At 55.6% G+C, this 27,569-nt stretch overlaps 2 protein-coding genes across 2 annotated transcripts in view; one reads left to right on the top strand and one right to left on the bottom strand.

The window, feature by feature from the left end:
* LOC147086673 (host cell factor 1-like) overlaps positions 1-22,294 on the bottom strand; it is a 95,384-nt gene extending 73,090 nt beyond the window's left edge. Inside the window, 3 exon segments of the mRNA XM_085978297.1 lie at positions 2,184-2,344; positions 3,919-4,067; positions 22,105-22,294. Coding sequence (XP_085834423.1) covers positions 2,184-2,344; positions 3,919-4,067; positions 22,105-22,264 — 470 coding nt within the window. The 5' untranslated portion in view covers positions 22,265-22,294.
* Positions 22,295-22,419: 125 nt separating this feature from the next.
* Positions 22,420-27,569, top strand: part of LOC147086661 (uncharacterized) — a 730,919-nt gene continuing 725,769 nt past the window's right edge. Inside the window, exon 1 of the mRNA XM_085978800.1 lies at positions 22,420-23,366. The gene's annotated coding sequence lies outside the window, so the exon portion shown is untranslated. The remainder of the gene's footprint in view (positions 23,367-27,569) is intronic.

The following is a 27,569-nucleotide window of genomic DNA, read 5'->3' as shown; positions in this document are numbered from 1 at the left end:
CTCCACACAGACAGTCACCCGAGGCCGGATTCGAACCCGGGTCCCTGGCGCTGTGAGGCAACAGTGCTAACCACTATGCCACCGTGCTTGTCCTCAACACCACTTTCCCGCTCTCTCCCCATACCCCTTGACTCCCCTGTCGTTCATGTCCGTCAATCTCGGCCTTGAATATATTCAGTGACTCCGCCTCCACAGCTCTCCAGGGTAGAGAATTACGAAGATTCACGACCCTCAGAGAAGAAATTTCTCCTCATCTCCGTCTTAAAGGGGCGACCCTTTATTCTGAAACTGTGCCCCCGAGTTCTAGATTCCCCCACTGGGGGAAACATCCTCTCCGCATCCACCCTGTCAATCCCCCTTCAGAATCTTATATGTTTCAATAAGATCCCCTCTCATTCTTCTAAACTCCAATGAGTATAGGCCCAACCTGCTCAACCTTTCCTCATACGTCAACCCCTTCATCCCAGGAATCAACCCAGTGAACCTTCTCTGAACTGCCTCCAATGCAAGTATATCCTTCCTTAAATATGGAGGCCAAAACTGTACGCAGTACTCCAGGTGTGGTCTCACCAACGCCCTGTACAGTTGCATCAAAACTTCCCTACTTTTATACTCCATACTCCTTGCAATAAAGGCCAACATTCCATTAGCCGTCCTAATTACTTGCTGTACCTGAATGCTAACTGGTTGTGTTTCATGTACTAGGACCCCCAGATCCCTCTGTACTGCAGCATTTTGTAGCCTCACTCCATTTAATAATAACTAGCTGGGGAGCCCCGCGTTGCGAGGGCAATTTTGGGGCGCTTGGTCTCCCTGCCCGTGTGTCCCCCCTCTCCCTGTCATGTCCTCTCCCTGTCCTATCCCTCCCCTCTCTCCCTCCCCTCCTCTCCCTCCCCTCCCGTCTCCCTCCCTCCCTCCCTCCCCCACACACCTATCCTCCCCCACCCCCTCCCCCCCCGCGATTTCCCGAGGCTCGCCCCCCCCGCGATCTCACGAGGCTGTGTGCTGGCGTCACGGGGGCCGTGCGCATGCGTGCCGGCGTCAAGGCGGCTGCGGAACTGGCGTGACGGGGTGGCGGGCCGTGCGCATGCGTGGTTTCAAGACCGCCGGCGTGCCCCGTTGCCGGGGTAACGGGGGCCGTGCGAATGCGTGCCGTCGTCAAGGCGGCCGCGCAACTGGCGGCCTCTTTTTTTTAAACTCATCAGCTCTCCCCCCCGCCCCCGCGATTTCCCGAGGCTCTCCCCTCCCCACCGCGATTTCCCGAGGCTCCCCCCACCCCCGCAATTTCCCGAGGCTCTCCCCCCCGCGATTTCCTGAGGCTCTCCAACCCCCCCCCGCGATTTCCCGAGGCTCTCCCCCCCCCCCCCGCGATTTCCCGAGGCTCTCCCCCCCCCCCGCGATTTCCCGAGGCTCTCCCCCCCCCCCGCGATTTTCCGAGGCTCTCTCCGCCCCCCCCCCGCGATTTCCCGAGGCTCTCCCCCCCCCCCCCCCATTAAATTGTTATTTAATTCCCTAACACATCATTAAAATATTTACCTTAGTTCCCTAACACACAGAAAGTGTGGGGGAAAAAATTGTGAAAAATCAAGATGGCGGCCACTCACCTCGGTTCAGAAGGATAAGGCCCGCCCACACACGCACCGATTGGTCGACCGGTCAGGTCACCGAAGCGTAGGATTGGTCAATCGTCGAGTCACTCGACACTCAACTGTAGGATGGCACGCGCCCGTCCGATTGGTCGACCTCGACGTCACACGGTCGCTAATGAGATGCTAATGAGCGGAACGCTGAACGTTTTTCGGATACCGCGGGCGCGGTTTTTGTCCGGCCGAAACGTAAATACGCCTATGACCGGTCCAGAATCGCAAGCTTTCTTTTGAGGCGACGCGCGCGTCGGTACGCTCTGTAACTTTCAAACGTATAGAACACGGACAGACATCGGGACAGACAGACATCGGGACAGACAGAAGAGCTCTTTTATATATATAGATTTGCTTATGTGGCTCGGTGTCAATTTTCATCTGATAACGCGCCTGTGAAGGGGGGCCTTGGGACGTTTTACCACATTGGAGGTGCGGTATAAATGCAAGTTTGTTGTACGGGCCCTGCACATTCAGCCACCTCCGCGCACGTTCCCCCCCGCCCGCCCGCGCCGATCCGACTTCCCGCCCAGCGCTCCTTACCGTGGAATGTTGTTCTTGGGATCCTCGCTGTCGTTTGCCAGGCCGCCGAACAGGTAGCACTTGTTTCCAACCAGGGAAAAGCTGTGCCCCAATCGCGGGCACGGCAACGACCCGTTCTTGGGCGGTTTGGGCTTCAGTCTCTTCCACTCCCACCGGCTAGCCTGTGCAACGAGAAGGGGAGGGGGAGATCAGTTACTCCAAGAGCTGGGCCGCTTGCGTGGTTGGCTCCTGGCCGTTTGTGCGTCCAGTCTGTTACTCGCTGTTTTATCTCCCTCTCGTAGCAGTCACTATTTTAGCAATGTTTGCATCTTCTAAACCCACCACGGCTCATGCTAATCAAGAGTCGCCGTTTGCTGCTGCTTTCCAAACTCAAGTTCATTTGCGGTTTAAAAAGAACTCAAATTAGGGCGAGGAAAGACACTCTTCTCTCAGCCTGCCTTCCCTCCTGAACTTAAAAAAAAATTGCTTTTATTTAAATGTTTAGTTCAAAACGTATTTAAACATTGTGTGTGCAGGAACAGAGAGACCTGTGGGTGTATGTGCACAAATCGTTGAAGGTGGCAGAACATGTTGAGAAAGCTGTTAAGAAAGCATCCCGGGCTCTACTAATAGAGGCATAGAGTGCAAAAGCAAGGAAGTTATGCTAAACCTTTATAAAACACTAGTTTGCCCAAGCTGCATTATTGAGTTCGGTTCTGGGCTTTAGGAAGGATGTCAAGGCCTTGGAGAGGGTGCAGGGGAGATTGACCAGAATGGTACCAGGGATGAGGGACTTCAGTGATGTGGAGAGACTGGAGAAGCTGGGGTTGTTCTCCTTAGAGCAGAGAAGGTTAAGGGGAGATTGACCAGAATGGTACCAGGGATGAGGGACTTCAGTGACGTGGAGAGACTGGAGAAGCTGGGGTTGTTCTCCTTAGAGCAGAGAAGGTTAAGGGGAGATTGACCAGAATGGTACCAGGGATGAGGGACTTCAGTGACGTGGAGAGACTGGAGAAGCTGGGGTTGTTCTCCTTGGAGCAGAGAAGGTTAAGGGGAGATTTAATAGAGGTGCTCAAAATCATGAAGGCTTTTGATGGAGTAAATAAGGAGAAACTGTTTCCAGTGGCAGGAGGGTCGGTAACCAGAGGACACAGATTGAAGATAATCGGTAAAAGAACCAGAGGGGAGATGAGGAGAATGTTTTTTACGCAGCGAGTTGTTGTGATCTGGAACGCGCTGCCTGAAAGGGCGGTGGGAGCAGATTCAATAGTAACTTTCAAAAGGGGAATTGGAGAAATACTTGAAGGGGAGAAATGTGCCGGGCTGTGGGGAAAGAGCAGGGGGGAGTGAGACTAATTGGAGAGCTCGTTCAAAGAGCCGGCACAGGCACGACAGGCCGAATGGCCTCCTGCAGCGCATCAGTATACGGTTCGAGAAGATCTAGTCTGTGTCAAATCATACAAGTACTGTTCGTAACAGTACTTAAGGGGAAGCTGGAATAGAAGGGTACGCAGATCGGGTCAGAGGAAGAGGTGGGAGGAGGCTCGTGTTCCTTTTACTCATTCACGGGATGTGAATGAATAAAATATAGAGTGAGAGATAGAAGAGAGAGATGGAAGTCAAGAGAGCGATAGATAGATAGAGATAGAGAGAGCGGAAGAGCTGGAGATGTCTGAATGAGTCAGTTAAACTCCGCAAGCAGCTTAGCGTTGAACCAGAGCTCGGAGACACGGTGTTAACACCAGGCAATTGGTACCTGCAGTTCGTAGAGGTCGTTGCTGTACTTTCCGTATTCCACCATTCCCCCGAACACCAATAAGCGGGTACCGTCACACACAAAGCCATACGCAGCACATCCGGGCGGGATGTCCCCTCTCACAGCTGGGATGAACCACTGGTTCGTGGCTGTGTACAGAAAGGAAGAGGGTTACACTAACTCTACACGCACAGAGAGAAGGATTTCATCAGCCTCGTACGACAAGGGGGCCGGCCGTGGCTCACTGGGTCTCACTCTCGCCTCGGAGTCAGAGGGTTCGAGCCCCCAACTGCAGAGACTAGCACCCCATAATCCATGCAGACACTTCCCCGCTGCAGTACTGAGGGAGCACCGCACTGTCGGAGGGGCAGTACTGAGGGAGCGCCGCACTGTCGGAGGGGCGGTACTGAGTGAGCGCCGCGCTGTCGGAGGGGCGGTACTGAGGGAGCGCCACACTGTCGGAGGGGCGGTACTGAGGGAGCGCCGCACTGTCGGAGGGGCGGTACTGAGGAAGCGCCGCACTGTCGGAGGGGCGGTACTGAGGGAGCGCCACACTGTCGGAGGGGCGGTACTGAGGGAGCGCCGCACTGTCGGAGGGGCGGTACTGAGGGAGCGCCGCGCTGTCGGAGGGGCAGTGCTGAGGGAGCGCCGCGCTGTCGGAGGGGCGGTACTGAGGGAGCGCCGCACTGTCGGAGGGGCGGTACTGAGGGAGCGCCGCGCTGTCGGAGGGGCAGTGCTGAGGGAGCGCCGCGCTGTCGGAGGGGCAGTGCTGAGGGAGCGTTGCACTGTCGGAGGGGCGGTACTGAGGGAGCGCCGCACTGTCGGAGGGGCGGTACTGAGGGAGCGCCGCACTGTCGGAGGGGCGGTACTGAGGGAGCGCCGCACTGTCGGAGGGGCGGTACTGAGGGAGCGCCGCACTGTCGGAGGGGCAGTGCTGAGGGAGCGCCGCGCTGTCGGAGGGGCGGTGCTGAGGGAGCGCCGCCCTGTCGGAGGGGCAGTACTGAGGGAGCGCCGCACTGTCGGAGGGGCGGTACTGAGGGAGCGCCGCTCTGCCGGAGGGGCGGTACTGAGGGAGCGCCGCACTGTCGGAGGCAATGTTCCCTGTAATTCTTTTGGGTGCATGGCCCACTCACAGTTTAACGCATCCGTGAAGTTTAACATTGAAAAGCCGGTCCCGTGCTGCGAGAACGCGCACCTTACGTTGGTTGGAGGTGCCGTCTTTTGGATGAGACGTTAAACCTCTCAAGTTAGCGTAAAAGATCCCACGGCCACTATTTCGAACAGGAGCAGGGGGGAGTTCCCTCTACACTGTCCCATCAAACACTCCCAGGGCAGGTACAGCACGGGGTTAGATACAGAGTAAAGCTCCCTCTACACTGTCCCCATCAAACACTCCCAGGGCAGGTACAGCACGGGTTAGATACAGAGTAAAGCTCCCTCTACACTGTCCCCATCAAACACTCCCAGGGCAGGTACAGCACGTGGTTAGATACAGAGTAAAGCTCCCTCTACACTGTCCCCATCAAACACTCCCAGGGCAGGTACAGCACGGGTTAGATACAGAGTAAAGCTCCCTCTACACTGTCCCATCAAACACACCCAGGGCAGGTACAGCGCGGGTTAGATACAGAGTAAAGCTCCCTGTACACAGAAATGTTTATGGGAACACCCTCTTCCTTTGGAGAAGTGCCAGACACACAGATGGCTGATGTGCAGACTCTCCTGTCCCCTCACTGACCCGGACTCCAGGGTGCTGCTAGAACCCTGCAGTGAAGCGAGTGAGCCAGATTTATTTGGCCTCTCCCTTCCTCGCGTCCAGCCAGCCAGCCACGAGCCCCCACAGCGAGTGTCGGTAGGATATTCGACTGCAGCAGCGCCCCATCCCATGCTCGGCCCACATCCTCAGGCCTGTGTTTATCAGAAGAGGGCGGTGGTCACTAGATAGCGATCACTACATACAAAATAACAGCTTTGCTGGCAGAGATCGCACGATCTTTGTTAGGTAGAGATCGCACGATCTTTGTTAGGTAAGGGTGTCGAGGGATGTGGACGAAGGCAGCTAAATGTTGTTGAGGTGCCGGTCAGCCAGGCTGTGAACGTACGGTGGAGCAGACCCGAGGGGTTGAATGGCCTCCTCCTGACTTTCTCTGATTCTTCCTTCTGTCCCTCAGACAAAAGGTCAACACACAGTCCCCTGGTCAGAAGGGAAACTAGCCTTTGATGTCGGTTTTCAGTCAGTCACACAGGGCTGAGTTTGAGAGATGAACAGGAACAATGCGAGTGTGCGGAATCCAATCGCTGACATTATCCCACTGAGTGACTGGATCACCGGGAGGTGTCTGCACACCTTCACTTCCGAGTCAGAGGGTCAAGGGTTCGAGCCCCACTCCCGAGGCTTGAGCACAAAATCCAGGCCAACAGTCCTCACTGGCAGAACTGAGGGGGGCGCCGCACTGTCGGAGGGGCGGTACTGAGGGAGCGCCGCACTGTCGGAGGGGCGGTACTGAGGGAGCACCGCACTGTGGGAGGAGCGGCACTGAGGGAGCGCCGCACTGTCGGAGGGGCGGTACTGAGGGAGCGCCGCACTGTCGGAGGGGCAGTACTGAGGGAGCGCCGCACTGTCGGAGGGGCGGTACTGAGGGAGCGCCGCACTGTTGGAGGGGCGGTACCGAGGGAGCGCCGCACTGTCGGAGGGGCGGTTCCGAGGGAGCGCCGCACTGTCGGAGGGGCTGTACTGAGGGAGCGCCGCACTGTCGGAGGGGCGGTTCCGAGGGAGCGCCGCACTGTCGGAGGGGCGGTACCGAGGGAGCGCCGCACTGTCGGAGGGGCGGTACCGAGGGAGCGCCGCACTGTCGGAGGGGCGGTTCCGAGGGAGGGCCGCACTGTCGGAGGGGCGGTACTGAGAGAGCACCGCACTGTCGGAGGTACCTACTTTTGAATAAGACATTAAACCCGAGGCCCCGACTGCCCTCTCGGGTGGACGTAAAAGGTCCCACGGCCGCTATTGGAAGAGCAGGGGGGGAGTTCTCCCCGGGGTCCTGGGGCCAATATTTATCCCTCAACCAACATCACTAAAACAGATGATCTGGTCATTATCACATTGCTGTTTGTGGGAGCTTGCTGTGCGCAAATTGGCTGCCGCGTTTCCTACATTACAACAGTGACCACACTTCAAATAAAAGTACTTCATTGGCTGTGAAGGGCTCTGCGACGTCCTGAAGCGGTGAAAGGTGCTGGAGAGATGAGAGTCTGTCTTTTTTCCCCACTCCAGCCGTCAAGCGTTTGCAGGCTGCAGTGATTCGGAGCGCCGGTCCGGTGCGACAGCTCCTGGTCCCAGGGTGTGTATCTGCCCGACAGTGAGTCACTGACTCCAGAGCCCGAGAGGACAGCAAGCAGTCAGCCGCCTGTGTCTGAACGGGCTGCTGCTGAAAACACTCGGACCTCCTTTCGGTGACGTGAATGCCGATCGCTGCCCCGACCTTCCCGCGCCCCCCCCCCATGTATTTACAGAGACTGCCCTGAAACGGGCTCCGACACCCCTCGCAGCTTCCACTGAGCAAGACACCCGACGCCACAGCTTCGATTTAAACAGACACAGAACATCATCAGGGGAGACACACAAGCCTCTTGTCCGCCGACGGCAAGAACTGCAGTTAATTCTTTACGCGTTACTTTAAAAAGAAACGCCTCTCCCCTCCCCCACCGTTATCTCCCCGAGGCAGGGCTTCACACTCAGGATCCGCCCCACCCCGGCACTCGGCCTTTGAAAGTAGGAGGCATGATCAGTAAGTTCGCAGATGACACGAAAATTGGTGGAGTGGTAAATAGCGAGGAGGGAAGCCTCAGGCTACAGGACGATATAGATGGGATGGTCAGATGGGCAGAACAGTGGCAAATGGAATTTAACCCTGAAAAGTGTGAGATAATACATTTTGGGAGGACTAACAAGGCAAGGTAGGATCCTAGGAAGGACAGAGGATCAGAGGGACCTTGGTGTGCATGTACATAGATCCCTGAAGGCAGCTATTCACAATATAGATTATTGATCTAGACAAGGGAACTAGATGTAATATCTCCAAGTTTGCAGACGACACCAAGCTGGGTGGGCGTGTGTGCTGTGAGGAAGATGCCGAGAAACTCCAGGATGATTTGGACAGGTTGGGTGATTGGGCAGAAGCATGGCAGATGCAATATAACGTGGATAAATGCGAGGTTATCCACTTTGGTGGCAAAAACAGGAAGGCAGATTATTATCTGAATGGCAATAGATTGGGAGAAGGGGAAGTGCAACGAGACCTGGGTGTCCTTGTGCACCAGTCGCTGAAGGTAAGCATGCAGGTGCAGCAGGCGGTTAAGAAGGCAAATGGTATGTTGGCCTTCGTAGCGAGAGGGTTCGAGTACAGGAACAAGGATGTCTTGCTGCAGTTGTACAGGGCCTTGGTGAGACCACACCTTGAATATTGTGTGCAGTTTTGGTCACCTTATCTGAGGAAGGATGTTCTTGCCATGGAGGGAGTGCAGCGAAGATTCACCAGGCTGATACCTGGGATGGCAGGAATGACGTATGAGGAGAGATTGGGTCAATTAGGCTTATATTCGCTAGAGTTTAGAAGAATGAGAGGGGATCTCATTGAAACTTATAAAATTCTAACAGGACTAGACACTGGAAGGATGTTCCCGATGGCGGGGGAGTCCAGAACCAGGGGTCACAGTCTAAGGATAAGGGGTAAGCCATTTAGGACAGAGATGAGGAGGAATTTCTTCACCCAGAGAGTGGTGAACCTGTGGAATTCTCTACCACAGAAGGCAGTTGAGGCCAATTCATTAAATATATTCAAGAAGGAGTTAGATATATTTCTTAAGGCTAAAGGGATCAAGGGATATGGGGAGAAGGCAGGGACAGGGTACTGAATTTGGATGATCAGCCATGATCGCATTGAATGGCGGAGCAGGCTCGAGGGGCCGAATGGCCGACTCCTGCTCCTATCTTCTATGTTTCTATAATTTGACACCGAGCCCCATAAGGAGATCTTAAGAAGAGGTCGGTTTTAAGCAGCGTCTTAAAGGAGGAGAGAGAGGCGGAGAGGTTTAGGGAGGGAATTCCAGAGCTCGGGGCCCAGGCGGCTGAAGGCACAGCCGCCAATGGTGGAGCGATGGAAATCGGGGGATGCACAAGAGGCCAGAATTGGAGGAACGCAGAGATTTCCGAGGGTTGTGGGGCTGGAGGAGGTTACAGAGATAGGAAGGGGCGAGGAGGCCATGGAGGGATTTAAAACCAAGGATGAGAATTTTTAAATCAGGACGCTGCCGGACTGGGAACCAATGTAGTTCGGCGAGCAGAGGGGTGATGGGTGAACGGGACGCGGTGCATTTTTCAGCAGGGGTCACTGGCCAGCAGAGAGACCAGATTCCACCTCCCTCCCCCCACATTCTCAGCCTAGGGTCAGTGGGCCCAAGTGCAGCACCCCCCATCCTAACCGAGCTCGAATTATTATCGGAGGCGCCACCTTTTTGATGAGACGTTCGGTTGGGTGTTAAAGATCCCACGGCCACTATTGGGGCCAATGTTTATCCCTCAACCAACATCAGGAAAAACTGACCAACAAGCCATTCATCTCATGCCTCCTTATCCTTACTTCTTAGGCAGTCCCTCGGAACCGAGGAAGACTTGCTTCCACATTAAAAATGAGTTCTCAGGTGACTGATGAGTCCAATGCGGGACCTACAGTCTCTGTCACAGATGGGGCAGACGGTGGTTGATGGGGCGGGTGGGTGGGGTGCTTGGGTTGACGTGCGCTCCTTCCGCTGTTTGCGCTTGGCTTCCGCTTGCTCCCGGCGAAGAGGCTCGAGGTGTTCGGCGCCTTCCCGGTTGCTTCTCCTCCACTTTGTGCGGTCTTGGGCCAGGGATTCCCAGGTGTCAGTGGGGATGTTACACATTTTCAAGGAGGCTTTGAGGGTGTCCTTGAAGCGTTTCCTCTGCCCACCTGGGGCTCTCCTGCCCTGTCGGAGCTCCGAGTAGAGCGCTTGTTTTGGGAGTCTCGTTTCGGGCATGCGGACAATGTGACCCGTCCATCGGAGCTGATCGAGCGTGGTCAGCGCTTCGATGCTGGGGATGTAGGCCTGAGCGAGAACACTGACGTTGGTGCGCCTATCCTGGCAATGGATTTGCTGGATCTTGCGGAGGCAGCGTTGGTGGTACCTCTCCAGTGCTTTGAGGTGCCTGCTGTACATGTAGTCCATGTCTCTGAGGCATACAGCAGGGCGGGTATCACTGTTGCTCTGTGGACCATGAGCTTGGTGCCGGGTTTGAGGTCCTGGTCTTCAAACACTCTCTTCCTCAGGCGACCGAAGGCTGCACTGGCACACTGAAGGCGGGGTTGGACTTCGTCATCTGCCCTTGTTGACAGTAGGCTCCCGAGGTATGGAAAGTGGCCCACGTTGTCCAAGGCCTTGTCGTGGATTTTGATAATCGGGGGGCAGCACTGTGTGGCGGGGGCAGGTTGGTAGAGGACCGTCTTACGGATGTTTAGTGTAAGGCCCATGCTCTCGTACGCTTCAGTGAAGGTGGGATCATGCTGTGCCCTCATTTTTCTTTAAAGTCATCCAGACAAGTCAACTAAATGAAGCTGCCTCAAAGCCAAACCCTGCAAGCAAGCTACACGGAGCAAGGGCACCACTCGCACGCCAGAACCATCCCTGCTGTCGACGTTAGCTCCGCAGCCTCTGTAACAGCAATCACTGTGCAATCATGTTTGGTGTGTGGCTCCTTGCTGGGCCCAAACTGGCCGCCTACACGAGGCGCAGCGCTTCAGAGGTGAGTCATTGGCTGTGTAACGCTTCAGGATATTCCAGAGGGGGGCCAAGAACATCAGAATTAGGAGCAGGAGTCGGCCATTCGGCCCCTCGAGCCTGCTCCGCCATTCAATAAGATCATGGCTGATCTTCGACCCTCAACTCCACTTTCCCGCCCGATCCCTCGATTCCCCGAGAGTCCAACAATCTCTCGATCTCAGCCTTGAATATACTCAACGACTGAGCCTCCACAGCCCTCTGGGGTAGAGAATTCCAAAGATTCACCGCCCTCTGAGTGAAGAAATTCCTCCTCATCTCAGTCCTCAATGGCCGACCCCTTATCCTGAGACTGTGACCCCTGGTTCTAGACTCTCCAGCCAGGGGGGAAACAGCCTCTCAGCATCTACCCTGTCAATCCCCCTCAGAATCTTATACGTTTCAATGAGATCACACCTCATTCTTCTAAACTCCAGAGAGTATCGGCCCAATCTACACAATCTCTCCTCATAGGACAATCCCCCCATCCCAGGGATCAATCTAGTGAACCTTCGTTGCACCGCCTCCAAGGCAAGTATATCCTTCCTCAGATAAGGAGACCAGAACTGTGCCCAGTGCTCCAGGTGTGGTCTCACCAAGGCCCTGTACAATTGTAGCAAGACTTCCTCACTGTTATACTCCAACCCCCTTGCAATAAAGGCCAACGTGAACAAAGCTACAGAAATGCCAGTCTTGTATTCTGTGCACAGTTATTTTTGCTTTCACTTCCGAGCCCGAAGCCTGTTCCAAGTACTGATCACTCTCTCTCAGTCGAAGTGCATCCGACATCAGTCCTGAGCTTGCCTTTAACCAGCGTGTCCCCCTTGTCAGAGTTTAGCTTCAAATAGCAGCGGATGGGCAGAAATTTACTCCAACTGAACTGCCTTTGGTCCCCGCCACGAAACTGCGTTCCGTCGGCCCGCACGACTCCATCCCTCTCCCTGGGCAACTGTCCGAGGCTCAACCAGACTGTTCACCACCTGGGCGTCCGGTCGGACCGAGCCGAGCTTCCGACCACATCTCCGCACCATCACCAAGACCGCCTATCCCCACCTCCGTAACATCGCCCGTCTCCGCCCTTGCCTCAGCTCATCGGCTGCTGAAACCCTCATCCCTGCCTTGTTACCTCCAGACTTGACTATTCCGACGCACTCCTGGCCGGCCTCCCACATTCCACCCTACGTAAACGTGAGCTCATCCTAGACTCCTTCTGCCCCCGTGTCCTAACTCACACCCAGTCCCGTTCGCCCATCACCCCCTGTGCTCACTGCCCCCGTGTCCTAACTCACACCAAGTCCCGTTCACCCATCACCCCCTGTGCTCACTGCCCCGTGTCCTAACTCACACCCAGTCCCGTTCGCCCATCACCCCCTGTGCTCACTGCCCCGTGTCCTAACTCACACCCAGTCCCGTTCGCCCATCACCCCCTGTGCTCACTGCCCCGTGTCCTAACTCACACCCAGTCCCGTTCACCCATCACCCACTGCCCCGTGTCCTAACTCACACCCAGTCCCGTTCACCCATCACCCCCTGTGCTCACTGCCCCGTGTCCTAACTCACACCCAGTCCCGTTCACCCATCACCCCCTGTGCTCACTGCCCCGTGTCCTAACTCACACCCAGTCCCGTTCACCCATCACCCACTGTGCTCACTGCCCCGTGTCCTAACTCACACCCAGTCCCGATCACCCATCACCCCCTGTGCTCACTGCCTCATGTCCTAACTCACACCCAGTCCCGTTCACCCATCACCCCCTGTGCTCACTGCCCCCGTGTCCTAACTCACACCCAGTCCCGTTCACCCATCAACCCCCGTGCTCACTGCCCCGTGTCCTAACTCACACCCAGTCCCGTTCACCCATCACCCCCTGTGCTCACTGCCCCGCGTCCTAACTCACACCCAGTCCCGTTCACCCATCACCCCCTGTGCTCACTGCCCCGTGTCCTAACTCACACCAAGTCCTGTTCACCCATCACCCCATGTGCTCACTGCCCCGTGTCCTAACTCACACCCAGTCCCGTTCACCCATCACCCCCTGTGCTCACTGCCCCGTGTCCTAACTCACACCCAGTCCCGTTCATCCATCACCCCCTGTGCTCACTGCCCCGTGTCCTAACTCACACCCAGTCCCGTTCGCCCATCACCCCCTGTGCTCGCTGCCCCGCGTCCTAACTCACACCCAGTCCCGTTCACCCATCACCCCCTGTGCTCACTGCCCCGTGTCCTAACTCACACCCAGTCCCGTTCACCCATCACCCGCTGTGCTCACTGCCCCGTGTCCTAACTCACACCCAGTCCCGTTCACCCATCACCCCCTGTGCTCACTGCCCCGTGTCCTAACTCACACCCAGTCCCGTTCACCCATCACCCAGTGCTCACTGCCCCGTGTCCTAACTCGCACCCAGTCCCGTTCACCCATCACCCCGTGCTCACTGCCCCGTGTCCTAACTCACACCCAGTCCCGTTCACCCATCACCCACTGTGCTCACTGCCCCGTGTCCTAACTCTCACCCAGTCCCGTTCACCCATCACCCCCTGTGCTCACTGCCCCGTGTCCTAACTCACACCCAGTCCCGTTCACCCATCACCCCCTGTGCTCACTGCCCCGTGTCCTAACTCACACCCAGTCCCGTTCACCCATCACCCCCTGTGCTCACTGCCCCGTGTCCTAACTCACACCCAGTCCCGTTCACCCATCACCCCCCCGTGCTCACTGCCCCGTGTCCTAACTCACACCCAGTCCCGTTCACCCATCACCCCCTGTGCTCACTGCCCCGTGTCCTAACTCACACCCAGTCCCGTTCACCCATCACCCCCCCGTGCTCACTGCCCCGTGTCCTAACTCACACCCAGTCCCGTTCACCCATCACCCCGTGCTCACTGCCCCGTGTCCTAACTCACACCCAGTCCCGTTCACCCATCACCCCCTGTGCTCACTGCCCCGTGTCCTAACTCGCACCCAGTCCCGTTCGCCCATCACCCCCTGTGCTCACTGCCCCGTGTCCGAACTCACACCCAGTCCCGTTCACCCATCACCCCCTGTGCTCACTGCCCCGTGTCCGAACTCACACCCAGTCCCGTTCACCCATCACCCCCTGTGCTCACTGCCCCGTGTCCTAACTCACACCCAGTCCCGTTCACCCATCACCCCCTGTGCTCACTGCCCCGTGTCCTAACTCACACCCAGTCCCGTTCGCCCATCACCCCCTGTGCTCACTGCCCCGTGTCCTAACTCACACCCAGTCCCGTTCACCCATCACCCCCTGTGCTCACTGCCCCGTGTCCTAACTCACACCCAGTCCCGTTCACCCATCACCCCCTGTGCTCACTGCCCCGTGTCCTAACTCACACACAGTCCCGTTCACCCATCACCCCGTGCTCACTGCCCCGTGTCCTAACTCACACCCAGTCCCGTTCACCCATCACCCCCTGTGCTCACTGCCCCGTGTCCTAACTCACACCCAGTCCCGTTCACCCATCACCCCCCGTGCTCACTGCCCCGTGTCCTAACTCACACCCAGTCCCGTTCACCCATCACCCCCTGTGCTCACTGCCCCGCGTCCTAACTCACACCCAGTCCCGTTCACCCATCACCCCCTGTGCTCACTGCCCCGTGTCCTAACTCACACCAAGTCCTGTTCACCCATCACCCCATGTGCTCACTGCCCCGTGTCCTAACTCACACCCAGTCCCGTTCACCCATCACCCCCTGTGCTCACTGCCCCGTGTCCTAACTCACACCCAGTCCCGTTCATCCATCACCCCCTGTGCTCACTGCCCCGTGTCCTAACTCACACCCAGTCCCGTTCGCCCATCACCCCCTGTGCTCGCTGCCCCGCGTCCTAACTCACACCCAGTCCCGTTCACCCATCACCCCCTGTGCTCACTGCCCCGTGTCCTAACTCACACCCAGTCCCGTTCACCCATCACCCGCTGTGCTCACTGCCCCGTGTCCTAACTCACACCCAGTCCCGTTCACCCATCACCCCCTGTGCTCACTGCCCCGTGTCCTAACTCACACCCAGTCCCGTTCACCCATCACCCAGTGCTCACTGCCCCGTGTCCTAACTCGCACCCAGTCCCGTTCACCCATCACCCCCTGTGCTCACTGCCCCGTGTCCTAACTCACACCCAGTCCCGTTCACCCATCACCCACTGTGCTCACTGCCCCGTGTCCTAACTCTCACCCAGTCCCGTTCACCCATCACCCCGTGTTCACTGCCCCGTGTCCTAACTCACACACAGTCCCGTTCACCCATCACCCCCTGTGCTCACTGTCCCGTGTCCTAACTCACACCCAGTCCCGTTCACCCATCACCCCCTGTGCTCACTGCCCCGTGTCCTAACTCACACCCAGTCCCGTTCACCCATCACCCCCTGTGCTCACTGCCCCGTGTCCTAACTCACACCCAGTCCCGTTCACCCATCGCCCCCTGTGCTCACTGCCCCGTGTCCTAACTCACACCCAGTCCCGTTCACCCATCACCCCCTGTGCTCACTGCCCCGTGTCCTAACTCACACCCAGTCCCGTTCACCCATCACCCTCTGTGCTCACTGCCCCGTGTCCTAACTCACACCCAGTCCCGTTCACCCATCGCCCCCTGTGCTCACTGCCCCGTGTCCTAACTCACACCCAGTCCCGTTCACACCATCACCCCCTGTGCTCACTGCCCCGTGTCCTAACTCACACCCAGTCCCGTTCACCCATCACCCTCTGTGCTCACTGCCCCGTGTCCTAACTCACACCCAGTCCCGTTCACCCATCACCCCCTGTGCTCACTGCCCCGTGTCCCAACTCACACCCAGTCCCGTTCACCCATCACCCCGTGCTCACTGCCCCGTGTCCTAACTCACACCCAGTCCCGTTCACCCATCACCCCGTGCTCACTGCCCCATGTCCTAACTCACACCGAGTCCCGTTCACCCATCACCCCCTGTGCTCGCTGCCCCGTGTCCTAACTCACACCCAGTCCCGTTCACCCATCACCCCCTGTGCTCACTGCCCCGTGTCCTAACTCACACCCAGTACCGTTCACCCATCACCCCCTGTGCTCACTGCCCCGTGTCCTAACTCGCACCCAGTCCCGTTCACCCATCACCCCCCTGTGCTCACTGCCCCGTGTCCTAACTCACACCCAGTCCTGTTCACCCATCACCCCCTGTGCTCACTGCCCCGTGTCCTAACTCACACCCAGTCCCGTTCACCCATCACCCCCTGTGCTCACTGCCCCGTGTCCTAACTCACACCCAGTCCCGTTCACCCATCACCCCGTGCTCACTGCCCCGTGTCCTAACTCACACCCAGTCCCGTTCACCCATCACCCCCTGTGCTCACTGCCGTGTCCTAACTCACACCCAGTCCCGTTCACCCATCACCCTCTGTGCTCACTGCCCCGTGTCCTAACTCACACCCAGTCCCGTTCACCCATCACCCCGTGCTCACTGCCCTGTGTCCTAACTCACACCCAGTCCCGTTCACCCATCACCCCCTGTGCTCACTGCCCCGTGTCCTAACTCACACCGAGTCCCGTTCACCCATCACCCCCTGTGCTCACTGCCCCGTGTCCTAACTCACGCCCAGTCCCGTTCACCCATCACCCCGTGCTCACTGCCCCGTGTCCTAACTCGAACCCAGTCCCGTTCACCCATCACCCCCCCCGTGCTCACTGCCCCGTGTCCTAGCTCACACCCAGTCCCGTTCACCCATCACCCCCTGTGCTCACTGCCCCGTGTCCTAACTCGCACCCAGTCCCGTTCACCCATCACCCCCCCGTGCTCACTGCCCCGTGTCCTAACTCGCACCAAGTCCCGTTCACCCATCACCCCGTGCTCACTGCCCTGTGTCCTAACTCGCACCCAGTCCCGTTCACCCATCACCCCCTGTGCTCACTGCCCCGTGTCCTAACTCACACCCAGTCCCATTCACCCATCACCCCGTGCTCACTGCCCCGTGTCCTAACTCGCACTAAGTCCCGTTCACCCATCACCCCCTGTGCTCACTGCCCCGTGTCCTAACTCACACCCAGTCCCGTTCACCCATCACCCCCTGTGCTCACTGCCCCGTGTCCTAACTCACACCCAGTCCCGTTCACCCATCACCCCCTGTGCTCACTGCCCCGTGTCCTAACTCACACCCAGTCCCGTTCACCCATCGCCCCTTGTGCTCACTGCCCCGTGTCCTAACTCACACCCAGTCCCGTTCACCCATCACCCCCTGTGCTCACTGCCCCGTGTCCTAACTCACACCCAGTCCCGTTCACCCATCACCCCCTGTGCTCACTGCCCCGTGTCCTAACTCACACCAAGTCCCGTTCACCCATCACCCCCTGTGCTCACTGCCCCGTGTCCTAACTCGCACCCAGTCCCGTTCACCCATCACCCCCTGTGCTCACTGCCCCGTGTCCTAACTCACACCCAGTCCCGTTCACCCATCACCCCGTGCTCACTGCCCCGTGTCCTAACTCACACCAAGTCCCGTTCACCCATCACCCCCCCGTGCTCGCTGCCCCGTGTCCTAACTCGCACCCAGTCCCGTTCACCCATCACCCCGTGCTCACTGCCCCGTGTCCTAACTCACACCCAGTCCCGTTCACCCATCACCCCCTGTGCTCACTGCCCCGTGTCCTAACTCACACCCAGTCCCGTTCACCCATCACCCCCTGTGCTCACTGCCCCGTGTCCTAACTCACACCCAGTCCCATTCACCCATCACCCCGTGCTCACTGCCCCGTGTCCTAACTCGCACCCAGTCCCGTTTACCCATCACCCCGTGCTCACTGCCCCGTGTCCTAACTCACACCCAGTCCCGTTCACCCATCACCCCCTGTGCTCACTGCCCCGTGTCCTAACTCACACCCAGTCCCGTTCACCCATCACCCCGTGCTCACTGCCCCGTGTCCTAACTCACACCCAGTCCCGTTCACCCATCACCCCCTGTGCTCACTGCCCCGTGTCCTAACTCACACCCAGTCCCGTTCACCCATCACCCTGTGCTCACTGCCCCGTGTCCTAACTCACACCCAGTCCCGTTCACCCATCACCCCCTGTGCTCACTGCCCCGTGTCCTAACTCACACCCAGTCCCGTTCACCCATCACCCCCTGTGCTCACTGCCCCGTGTCCTAACTCACACCCAGTCCCGTTCACCCATCACCCCCTGTGCTCGCTGACATACATTGGCTCCCGGTCCAGCAACGCCTCGATTTTAAAATTCTCATCCTCGTATTCAAATCCCTCCGCGGCCTCCTCGCCCCTCCCTCTCTCTTTAACCTCCTCCAGCCCCTCCAACCCTCCCAGATCTCTGCGCTCCTGCAATTCGGGCCTCTCGCGCACCCCCCCGATTTCCATCGCCCCACCATTGGCGGCCGTGCCTTCAGCCGCCTGGGCCCGGAGCTCTGGAATTCCCTCCCTAAACCTCTCCGCCTCTCTCTCTCCTCCTTTAAGACACTCCTTAAAACCGACCTCTTTGACCAAGCTTTTGGTCGCCTGTCCCTCATATCTCCTATGTGGCTAGGTGTCATATTTTGTCTGATTTACGTTCCTGTGAAGCGCCTTGGGACATTTCACTATGTTAAAGGCGCCGGATAAATGCAAGTTATTGTTGGGATGGAGAATGCCAGACCAGAAACTGGGGTGAGTTTCCCGGGGGGGGGGGGGGGGGTATTCCTAGTTGCCACGGACACGGTACAGCTCTTACGCTGAAGGTGCAGCAGGTGAGCGGGAGAACCCTGTGGAGATTCACCCCCAGTGTCACGTCGCACGCTGCATAGCTCCGAAACAGTGAAACCGTTAGACTCTTATCCACATCTAGTGCTAGACAGAAGGTATTGAACGAACTTAAACTGTAGTCAGCGCGGGAACAGAGATCAAATCCAGCTGAAGATTACTTTTCCTTGGAGAGCCCTGCTGCACTTTACGATCAACAACAACATGCATTTATATAGCGCCTCCGACATACCAGGGCGCTTCACAGGAGCGAATATCAAACTAAATTTGACACCGAGCCACATAAGAAGATTTGGACAAGCTGGGTGATTGGGCAGATGAATGGCAGATGCAGTATAATGTGGATAAATGTGAGGTTATCCACTTTGGTGGCAAAAACAGGAAGGCAGATTGTTATCTGAACGGCAATAGATTGGGAAAAGGGGAAGTGCAACGAGACCTGGGTGTCCTTGTGCACCAGTCGCTGAAGGTAAGCATGCAGGTGCAGCAGGCAGTTAAGAAGGCAAATGGTATGTTAGCCTTCGTAGCGAGAGGATTCAAGTACAGGAGCAAGGATGTCTTGCTGCAGTTGTACAGGGCCTTGGTGAGACCACACCTGGAGTATTGTGTGCAGTTTTGGTCGCCTTATCTGATGTAGGATGTTCTTGCCATGGAGGGAGTGCAGCAAAGATTCACCAGGCTGATACCTGGGATGGCAGGAATGACGTATGAGGAGAGATTGGGTCGATTGGGCTTATACTCGCTGGAGTTTAGAAGAATGAGAGGGGATCTCATTGAAATGTATAAAATTCTAACAGGACTAGACAGACTAGATGCAGGAAGGATGTTCCTGATGGCGGGGGAGTCCAGAACCAGGGGTCACAGTCTAAGGATAAGGGGTCGGCCATTTAGGACAGAGATGAGGAGGAATTTCTTCACCCAGAGATTGGTGAACCTGTGGAATTCTCTACCACAGAAGGCAGTAGAGGCCAATTCATTAAATATATTCAAGAAGGAGTTAGATATATTTCTTAAGGCTAAAGGGATCAAGGGATATGGGGAGAAGGCAGGGACAGGGTACTGAGTTTGGATGATCAGCCATGATCTCATTAAATGGCGGAGCAGGCTCGAGGGGCCGAATGGCCTACTCCTGCTCCTATCTTCTATGTTTCTATGAGAGGCGGAGAGGTTTAGGGAGGGAATTCCAGAGCTCGGAGCCCAGGCGGCTGAAGGCACGGCCACCAATGGTGGAGCGATGGAAATCGGGAGGATGCACTAGAGGCCAGAATTGTTTATGCCTTTTTGAAAATGTTGACTATCGCTGCTTTGCACTGCAGCGGAATCTTTGAAGACCATTTCTAATAAATATCACTTTGCTCTTAAACTAATCATCGAACGGTTACAGCACGGAAGGCGACCATTCGGCCAGTGCCGACTCTCAGCTCATCGCACTCCCCCGCCCTTTCCCCGTAGCCCTGCGATTTTCATCTTACAGTTTGCATGCAGTACCCCCCCCCAGACGAAATAGTCTCGACAAACAGCAACAGTATTCAATGTTGCACGGCAGCCAAGACTGCCAGTTATCCCACATTCGGGATTCAGGAAAAATCCGAGCTTAGATGAAATACAAATTTGGTTGGAAAAGGAAATGTTCTGCACAGCTCATGTCTTTTTTAAATGATGCAACTTGTGTTTTCTTTTACAGCGAGAAACTTTCTCCACTAAAACATCTTAAAACAACTCTGTGGGGCCAATGATATACCTTGCGATCTGTACTAGGAAACAAAGGAAACAGATTAGATTTTAAAATGTCTTTATTCCCCGTCTGGCTGGCTGCGGGTGGGAAACAGAGGTGCCGGATGCAAATCAGGCCCTGCCGTTAAATCCAGCAGGACCTGTGGGAAACCCGTTCTCCGGGGTTCCCTGACCACTTCGGGAAGCCCCGCCCTGCCAAAGTATTCAAATTCAGGCTCTGGAGTGGTTGAAGCAGATACCATTTAAGGGGAGGTTGATGCACAGGAGGGAGAAGGATATAGAGGGATACGGGGGGGGCCAGGGTGGGAAGAGGTAGAGCGGGAGGAGGCTCGGGGCGAGTAGGAGCAATGGCATAGGCCAGCTGAGTCGAATGGCCTGTTTTTGTGCTGTCGATTTGATGCAAGAATGGTGGAAGCAGAATTAACAAGTGCTTTTTAAAAGGGAAGTGGATTTATATCGGAAAAGGAACAGGGGTCCGAGGAAGGGATTGCTCATCCAGTGAGCTAGCACAGGCACAATGAACTGAATGGAGAAAGGGCCGGGGAATAGGATGAATAGACATTATTTTCCAGAAAGCCACATTGAGTTCAATGGCACTGTAAAACCCGATTGGAAAAAACTATAAATCAGAACCATAGAAACATAATTAACTATTGCAAAACACAAATATTACATTGTTAGATCCGGCCAAACACAAAAACAAAAACAAAAAAACTGAACACATTTTAAATGCAATTATCTAACATATTAAATTTAACTGGAATTGTTCGAAGTACAATTGGGAAAATCAAAATTTTAAATGCAAATATTAATACTAAATTTAACTGAATTATTGGAGGTGCATTAAAGATGCAAACAGCAAAATAAAAATCAAATGCATTTTAAATGCAATTAATTTATATATAGTAAATTTAACTGGAATGATTGGAGCTGCAATTAACGATGCAACTTGCAAAATAAAAACGACAATTTGCAAAATAAAAATTGAACACATTTTAAAAGCAATGAATTAATATATTAACATTTCACTGGAATTATTGAGGGTGCAATTTGCAAAATAAAAATTAAATACATTTTAAAAGCAACAAATAATATTAAAATGTCACTGGAATTATTGGGGGTGCAATTTGCAAAATAAAAAATTGAATAATTTTAAAAGCAATCAAATAATATTAAAATTTCACTGGAATTATTGGGGGTGCAATTTGCAAACTAAAAATTGAATACATTTTAAAAGCAATGAATTAATATATTAAAATTTCACTGGAATTATTGGGGGTGTAGTTTGCAAAATAAACATTGAACACATTTTAAAAGCGATGAATTAATATATTAAAATGTCACTGGAATTATTGGGGGTGCAATTCGCAAAATAAAAATTGAATACATTTTAAAAGCAATCAAATAATATATTAAAATGTCACTGGAATTATTGAGGGTGCAATTTGTAAAATAAAAGCAATCAATTAATACATTACTGGAAGTGCAACTAAAGATGCAATCTGCAAAACAAAACAGGGAATCTGCAAACTAAAAACTGAATGCATTTTAAAGTGCAGTTCAGGTTAATGCATTACATTTAACTGGGAGTTGATTGGAAGCGCAATATTGCAGAATGGAGCTTGCAGTTTGCACAGTTAAAGATTGCAATGTGGGGTTTGCAGTGGGGTTGAATTGAGGGATTGGGGCGTGGGTGGGGGGGTTTAAAGGCCGAGCTGGGAGGAGGGGGGGGAAGGTTGCAGTTTGGCGCCAGAGCGGCTCCAGTGGCGGCCGCCATCTTGTGGGGCCTGACGTCAGCGCCCGCCCCGCCGCCATGTTCAAAGCTCGGGCACCAGCCCGCCCGGCCGCTCTTGTTTGTTATTGATGGCGGCCGGCCGGGCGGGCCGATCTGTCTTCTTACCCGTGTTGTAAACGTGCAGCTCGTCGACGATGCCCTCGTTGCCGCCGCCGAACACCACCATCAGCTCCTTGATGGCGGCGGCGCGGTGCCCGTGCCGGGGCCGCGGGACCGGGCCGCTCGAGCCGGAGACGCGCTTCCACTTCAGCGTGGGAGCCGCCATCTTGCGGCCGCTGCCGAGCCGGGAGGGGGGGGCGGGGCCAGAGCCACGCACGGCGTCAACTGGGCCACGCCCACTAGTCGGGCGAGCCACGCCCCTCTCAAAAAGTTCCGCTCGATCTCCGCCCACCGCCAGTGACGTACTGTGAGAGACGCCCCCTTTTCTCTTACTCCTCCCACCGCTACACACGTACTCAGACACGCCCCCATTCCGCCCTTACTCCTCCCACCGCCACCGACGTTTTTTGAGATACGCCCCCTTTTCCCTCTTACTCCTCCCACCGCTGCCTGACGTAATGCGAGACTCGCCCCCTTTTCTCTCTTACTCCTCCCACCGTTGCTGACGTTTGTGAGACACGCCCCCCTTTCCACACTCACTCCTCCCACCGCCACTGACGTAATGTGGGCCGCGCCCCCAACTCCACTTTCACTCCGATAGCAAAATACTGCAGATGCTGGAAATCCGAAATGAGCCACGCCCCCCCCAAACCTCCTCTCCAACTCCTCCCACCGCCGCTGACGCGTGGTGGGTCACGCCCTCCCCTGCGCCGTCAGTCCCGCCCATTAATCCGTGGGCCACGCCTCCACCTCCCCCACGGGAACCATGGCAACCGAGGGGACAGCCAAGGAGGTGGGGCCACGGCGTGCCACGCCTCCCCGCTTCCAAACGTCGACGTCAACGCCCGGCCTGCAACCATGGCAACCGTTACCCCCCCAACCACCTCCTCACAGGGCTGGGGGGAAAATATCACAGTTTAATTTTACCAGACCGCGCTCACAATATCTCTCCAAGCCAAATAATGCTTTTTAATTCCTTTTTTAAAAAAATAGTCGAGGCCCCACCGCCAGAGGATGACGTCACCGCGCGCCGGTTGTCCGGGGCAACCGCTCCCCAGGCCCCGCCCCCACCGGGAAAGAAAAAACATTTTCAACAATCGACGCTCCCGCCTCAAATTACACCTCAGAAAACTCCCCGGACAGCGGCGAGTGTCCCAATGCAGCAATCGGCAGCGATTCTACTTTAGTTTTATTTTTTATTTTTCTTCTTCCTTTTGGAGCCGTGAGAGGAACCGGAAGTCCCGCCTCTCGCCTCCCCGACCAGCCAGGTAAAGACTTTTTTTAAATATTTGGATTCGATCTGTCGGATTTTTCCGATCGGAATCATCGGGGAGAAATCAAAGGTGCGAAATGTGGAAATCTCAATTAAATCAAGAGAAAAAACCAAAAGGAGCCGCGGGCCTCCCGCCCAGTCCCGCACGCCGATTGGTCGCGGCGCCACGGCGCTGCCCTCTGATTGGTCGCAGCTCATGTCAATCACCAACCTCAGGCCCCGCCCCCCCGGGGAGACTGTCAATCAAAGGGGAACTAATCCTTAAAGCTAAAAATGTTAAAATTAATTTTCCAAAATGACACTGAAAACCAGTCGGAAAGCCGAAAAATAAATAAAGGCAGCGATTTTTTAAAAATTTAATTGTAAATTTGTTGACTCCCACAGGTCATGACCCCCCCCAGGAGAGGGGGAGCCACGCCCCTAGCAACCGGCCCATCGCCATGGCGACGGCAGCTGGCAACCGGCCTGTCACTTCCTGACTCCTCACTGCAAAGACCTTAACTTTCAAAATTATGCAGAATTACAGCAGTCTTGATCAATACTGGACAGAGGCAATAAACTGGGCATTGCAGGGGGGAAAACAAGACTTGCATTTGAAACATTGCAAAATCACCCCACACAATCAATAAGAACATCAGAAATAGGAGCAGGAATAGACCGTTCGGCCCCTCGAGCCTGCTCCGCCATTCAATGAGATCATGGCTGATCATCGACCTCAACTCCACTCTCCCGCCCCGATCCCCATATCCCTCGATTCCCCGAGAGTCCAAAAATCTATCGCTCTCTGCCTTGAATATACTCAACGACTGAGCCTCCACAGCCCTCTGCTATGCTGGCCTTCGTAGCGAGAGGATTCGAGTACAGGAGCAAGGATGTCTTGCTGCAGTTGTACAGGGCCTTGGTGAGACCGCACCTTGAGTATTGTGTGCAGTTTTGGTCGCCTTATCTGAGGAAGGATGTTATTGCCATGGAAGGAGTGCAGCAAAGATTCACCAGGCTGATACCTGGGATGGCAGGGATGACGTATGAGGAGAGATTGGGTCGATTGGGCTTGTACTCGCTGGAGTTTAGAAGAATGAGAGGGGATCTCATTGAAACTTATAGAATTCTAACAGGACTGGACAGACTAGATGCAGGAAGGATGTTCCTGATGGCTCGGGTGTCCAGAATCAGGGGTCACAGTCTAAGGATAAGGGGTAAGCCATTTAGGACAGAGATGACGAGGAATTTCTTCACCCAGAGAGTGGTGAACCTGTGGAATTCTCTACCACAGAAGGCAGTCGAGGCCACTTCATTAAATATATTCAAGAAGGAGTTAGATATATTTCTTAAGGCTAAAGGGATCAAGGGATATGGGGAGAAGGCAGGGACAGGGTACTGAATTTGGATGATCAGCCATGATCTCATTGAATGGCGGAGCAGGCTCGAGGGGCCGAACGGCCGACTCCTGCTCCTATCTTCTATGTTTCTATGTAGAGAATTCCAAAGATTCCAGACTCTCCAGCCAGAGGGAACCAGACTCTCAGCATCTGCCCTGTCAATCCCCCTCAGAATCTTATACGTTTCAATGAGATCACCTCTCATTCTTCTAAACTCTAGCAAATACAGGTCTAATCTGCTCAATCTCTCCTCATAGGACAATCACCCCATCTCAGGGATCAGTCTGGTGAACTTTTGTTGCTTTGAATTACTTTGAAGTCGTCGTACGTGTCTTCACACTGTTCCCTTTGGGGAACTGTATGGAGTGGTGGAAGGATTTCTGGCCGCGATTAACGTTCCTTCCGTGACCGTAACCATCTTCGTACCAGCCATTAGGGTGGTTAGTCCTATGGCGGGAGGGTTTTACGGGCTCCCACAACCCATACAAGGGGGGGGGGGGCCACCCACACCCACGGACGCAAGTATCCCGCTGGATGTCAACCCAGAATTTAGAGCCGGAGCTCCGACTCCACTTGCCTGGACTGTCTGGAGCGGGGTTCGAAACCCTACGCCTTCTGGCCCAGCGGCGGGGATGCTACTGCTACGCCAAAGGCCCACTCCATTTTGAAGTGCACTCACAGTTTTGAACAAAAGAAAGAAAAACCCGCATTTCTACAGCGTCTTTCCTGACTTCAGCATGTCGCAAAGTGCTTTACAGCCAATGAAGTACTTTTTTGAAGTGTGGCCACTGTTGCAATGTAGGAAATGCAGCAGCCAATCTCAGCACAGAAAGCTCCCTCTGACAGTGCGGCGCTCCCTCAGTACCGCCCCTCCGACAGTGCGGCGCTCCCTCAGTACCGCCCCTCCGACAGTGCGGCGCTCCCTCAGTACCGCCCCTCCGACAGTGCGGCGCTCCCTCAGTACCGCCCCTCCGACAGTGCGGCGCTCCCTCAGTACCGCCCCTCCGACAGTGCGGCGCTCCCTCAGTACCGCTCCTCCGACAGTGCGGCGCTCCCTCAGTACTGTCCCTCCGACAGTGCGGCACTCCCTCAGCACCGCCCCTCCGACAGTGCGGCGCTCCCTCAGTACCGCCCCTCCGACAGTGCGGCGCTCCCTCAGTACCGCTCCTCCGACAGTGCGGCGCTCCCTCAGTACCGCCCCTCCGACAGTGCGGCGCTCCCTCAGTACCGCCCCTCCGACAATGCGGCCCTCCGACAATGCGGCGCTCCCTCAGTACCGCCCCTCCGACAGTGCGGCGCTTCCCTCAGTACCGCCCCTCCGACAGTGCGGCGCTCCCTCAGTACCGCCCCTCCGACAGTGCGGCGCTCCCTCAGTACCGCCCCTCCGACAGTGCGGCGCTCCCTCAGTACCGCCCCTCCGACAGTGCGGCGCTCCCTCAGTACTGCCCCTCCGACAGTGCGGCGCTCCCTCAGTACCGCCCCTCCGACAGTGCGGCGCTCCCTCAGTACCGCCCCTCCGACAGTGCGGCGCTCCCTCAGTACTGCTCCTCCGACAGTGCGGCGCTCCCTCAGTACCGCCCCTCCGACAGTGTGGCGCTCCCTCAGAACTGCCCCCTGACAGTGCGGCGCTCCCTCAGTACCGCCCCTCCGACAGTGCGGCGCTCCCTCAGTACCGCCCCTCCGGCAGTGCGGAGCTCCCTCAGTACCGCCCCTCCGACAGTGCGGCGCTCCCTCAGTACCGCCCCTCCGACAGTGCGGCACTCCCTCAGTACTGACCCTCCGACAGTGCGGCGCTCCCTCAGTACCGCACTGGAGTGTCCGCCTAGGTTTTTATGCTCAAGTCTCTGGAGTGGGACTTGAACCCAGCATTTACACCGGGCAACACCCTGCTGTTCTTCCAATCTTGCCACATGATCTTTCGCACCCAAGTTACCTTCTTAACCCGAAAAGGAATTATAAACGGGAAGAAGATAAATTAACCCTCACCCTTAGTGTTTAATTTTTCACAATTCACGATCAGATAGAAGGCAGTAAAGGGCTGGGGTGGGAGTATTGCTGAAGATTCATTTGTCGCAGCTGAAAATTAATCAAAAGCTCTAAAAAAAAATCTAACCAATTTGTCCACATGCAGAAAAACAACACGAATCTACAGAGGAACACGAGTCGGCCATTCAGCTCCTTCAGCCTGTTCCCCCATTCAATTCCATTTGCAACTCCTCAGATAATGAAGCAGTCCATGCCCGCATGCAAGAAGACCTGGACGACGTTCAGGCTTGGGCTGATAAGTGGCAGGTAACATTCGCGCCACACAAGTGCCAGGCAATGACTATCTCCAACAAACGAGAGTCTAACCACCGCCCCTTGACATTCAACGGCATTACCATCGCCGAATCCCCCACCATCAACATCCTGGGGGTCACCATTGACCAGAAACTTAACTGGACCAGCCACATAAATACTGTGGCAACAAGAGCAGGTCAGAGGCTGGGTATTCTGTGGCGAGTGTCTCACCTCCTGATTCCCCAAAGCCTTTCCACCATCTACAAGGCACAAGTCAGGAGTGTGATGGAATACTCTCCACTCGCCTGGATGAGTTGCAGCTCCAACAACACTCGAGAAGCTCGACACCATCCAGGACAAAGCAGCCCCGCTTGATGGGCACCCCGTCCACCACCTTAAACATTCACTCCCTCCACCACCGGCGCACCGTGGCTGCAGTGTGGACCATCTACAAGATGCACTGCAGCAACTCGCCAAGGCTTCTTCGGCAGCACCTCCCAAACCCGCCACCTCTTCCACCTAGAAGGACAAGGGCAGCA

Source organism: Somniosus microcephalus, unplaced genomic scaffold, assembly GCF_052327205.1.
Source record: "Somniosus microcephalus isolate GS21.2 unplaced genomic scaffold, FLI_Smic_1.0 unresolved_chr7, whole genome shotgun sequence".
NCBI lineage: Eukaryota > Metazoa > Chordata > Chondrichthyes > Squaliformes > Somniosidae > Somniosus > Somniosus microcephalus.
Note: the sequence above shows the minus strand (reverse complement) of the source record. Positions and strands in the feature narration are given on the sequence as shown.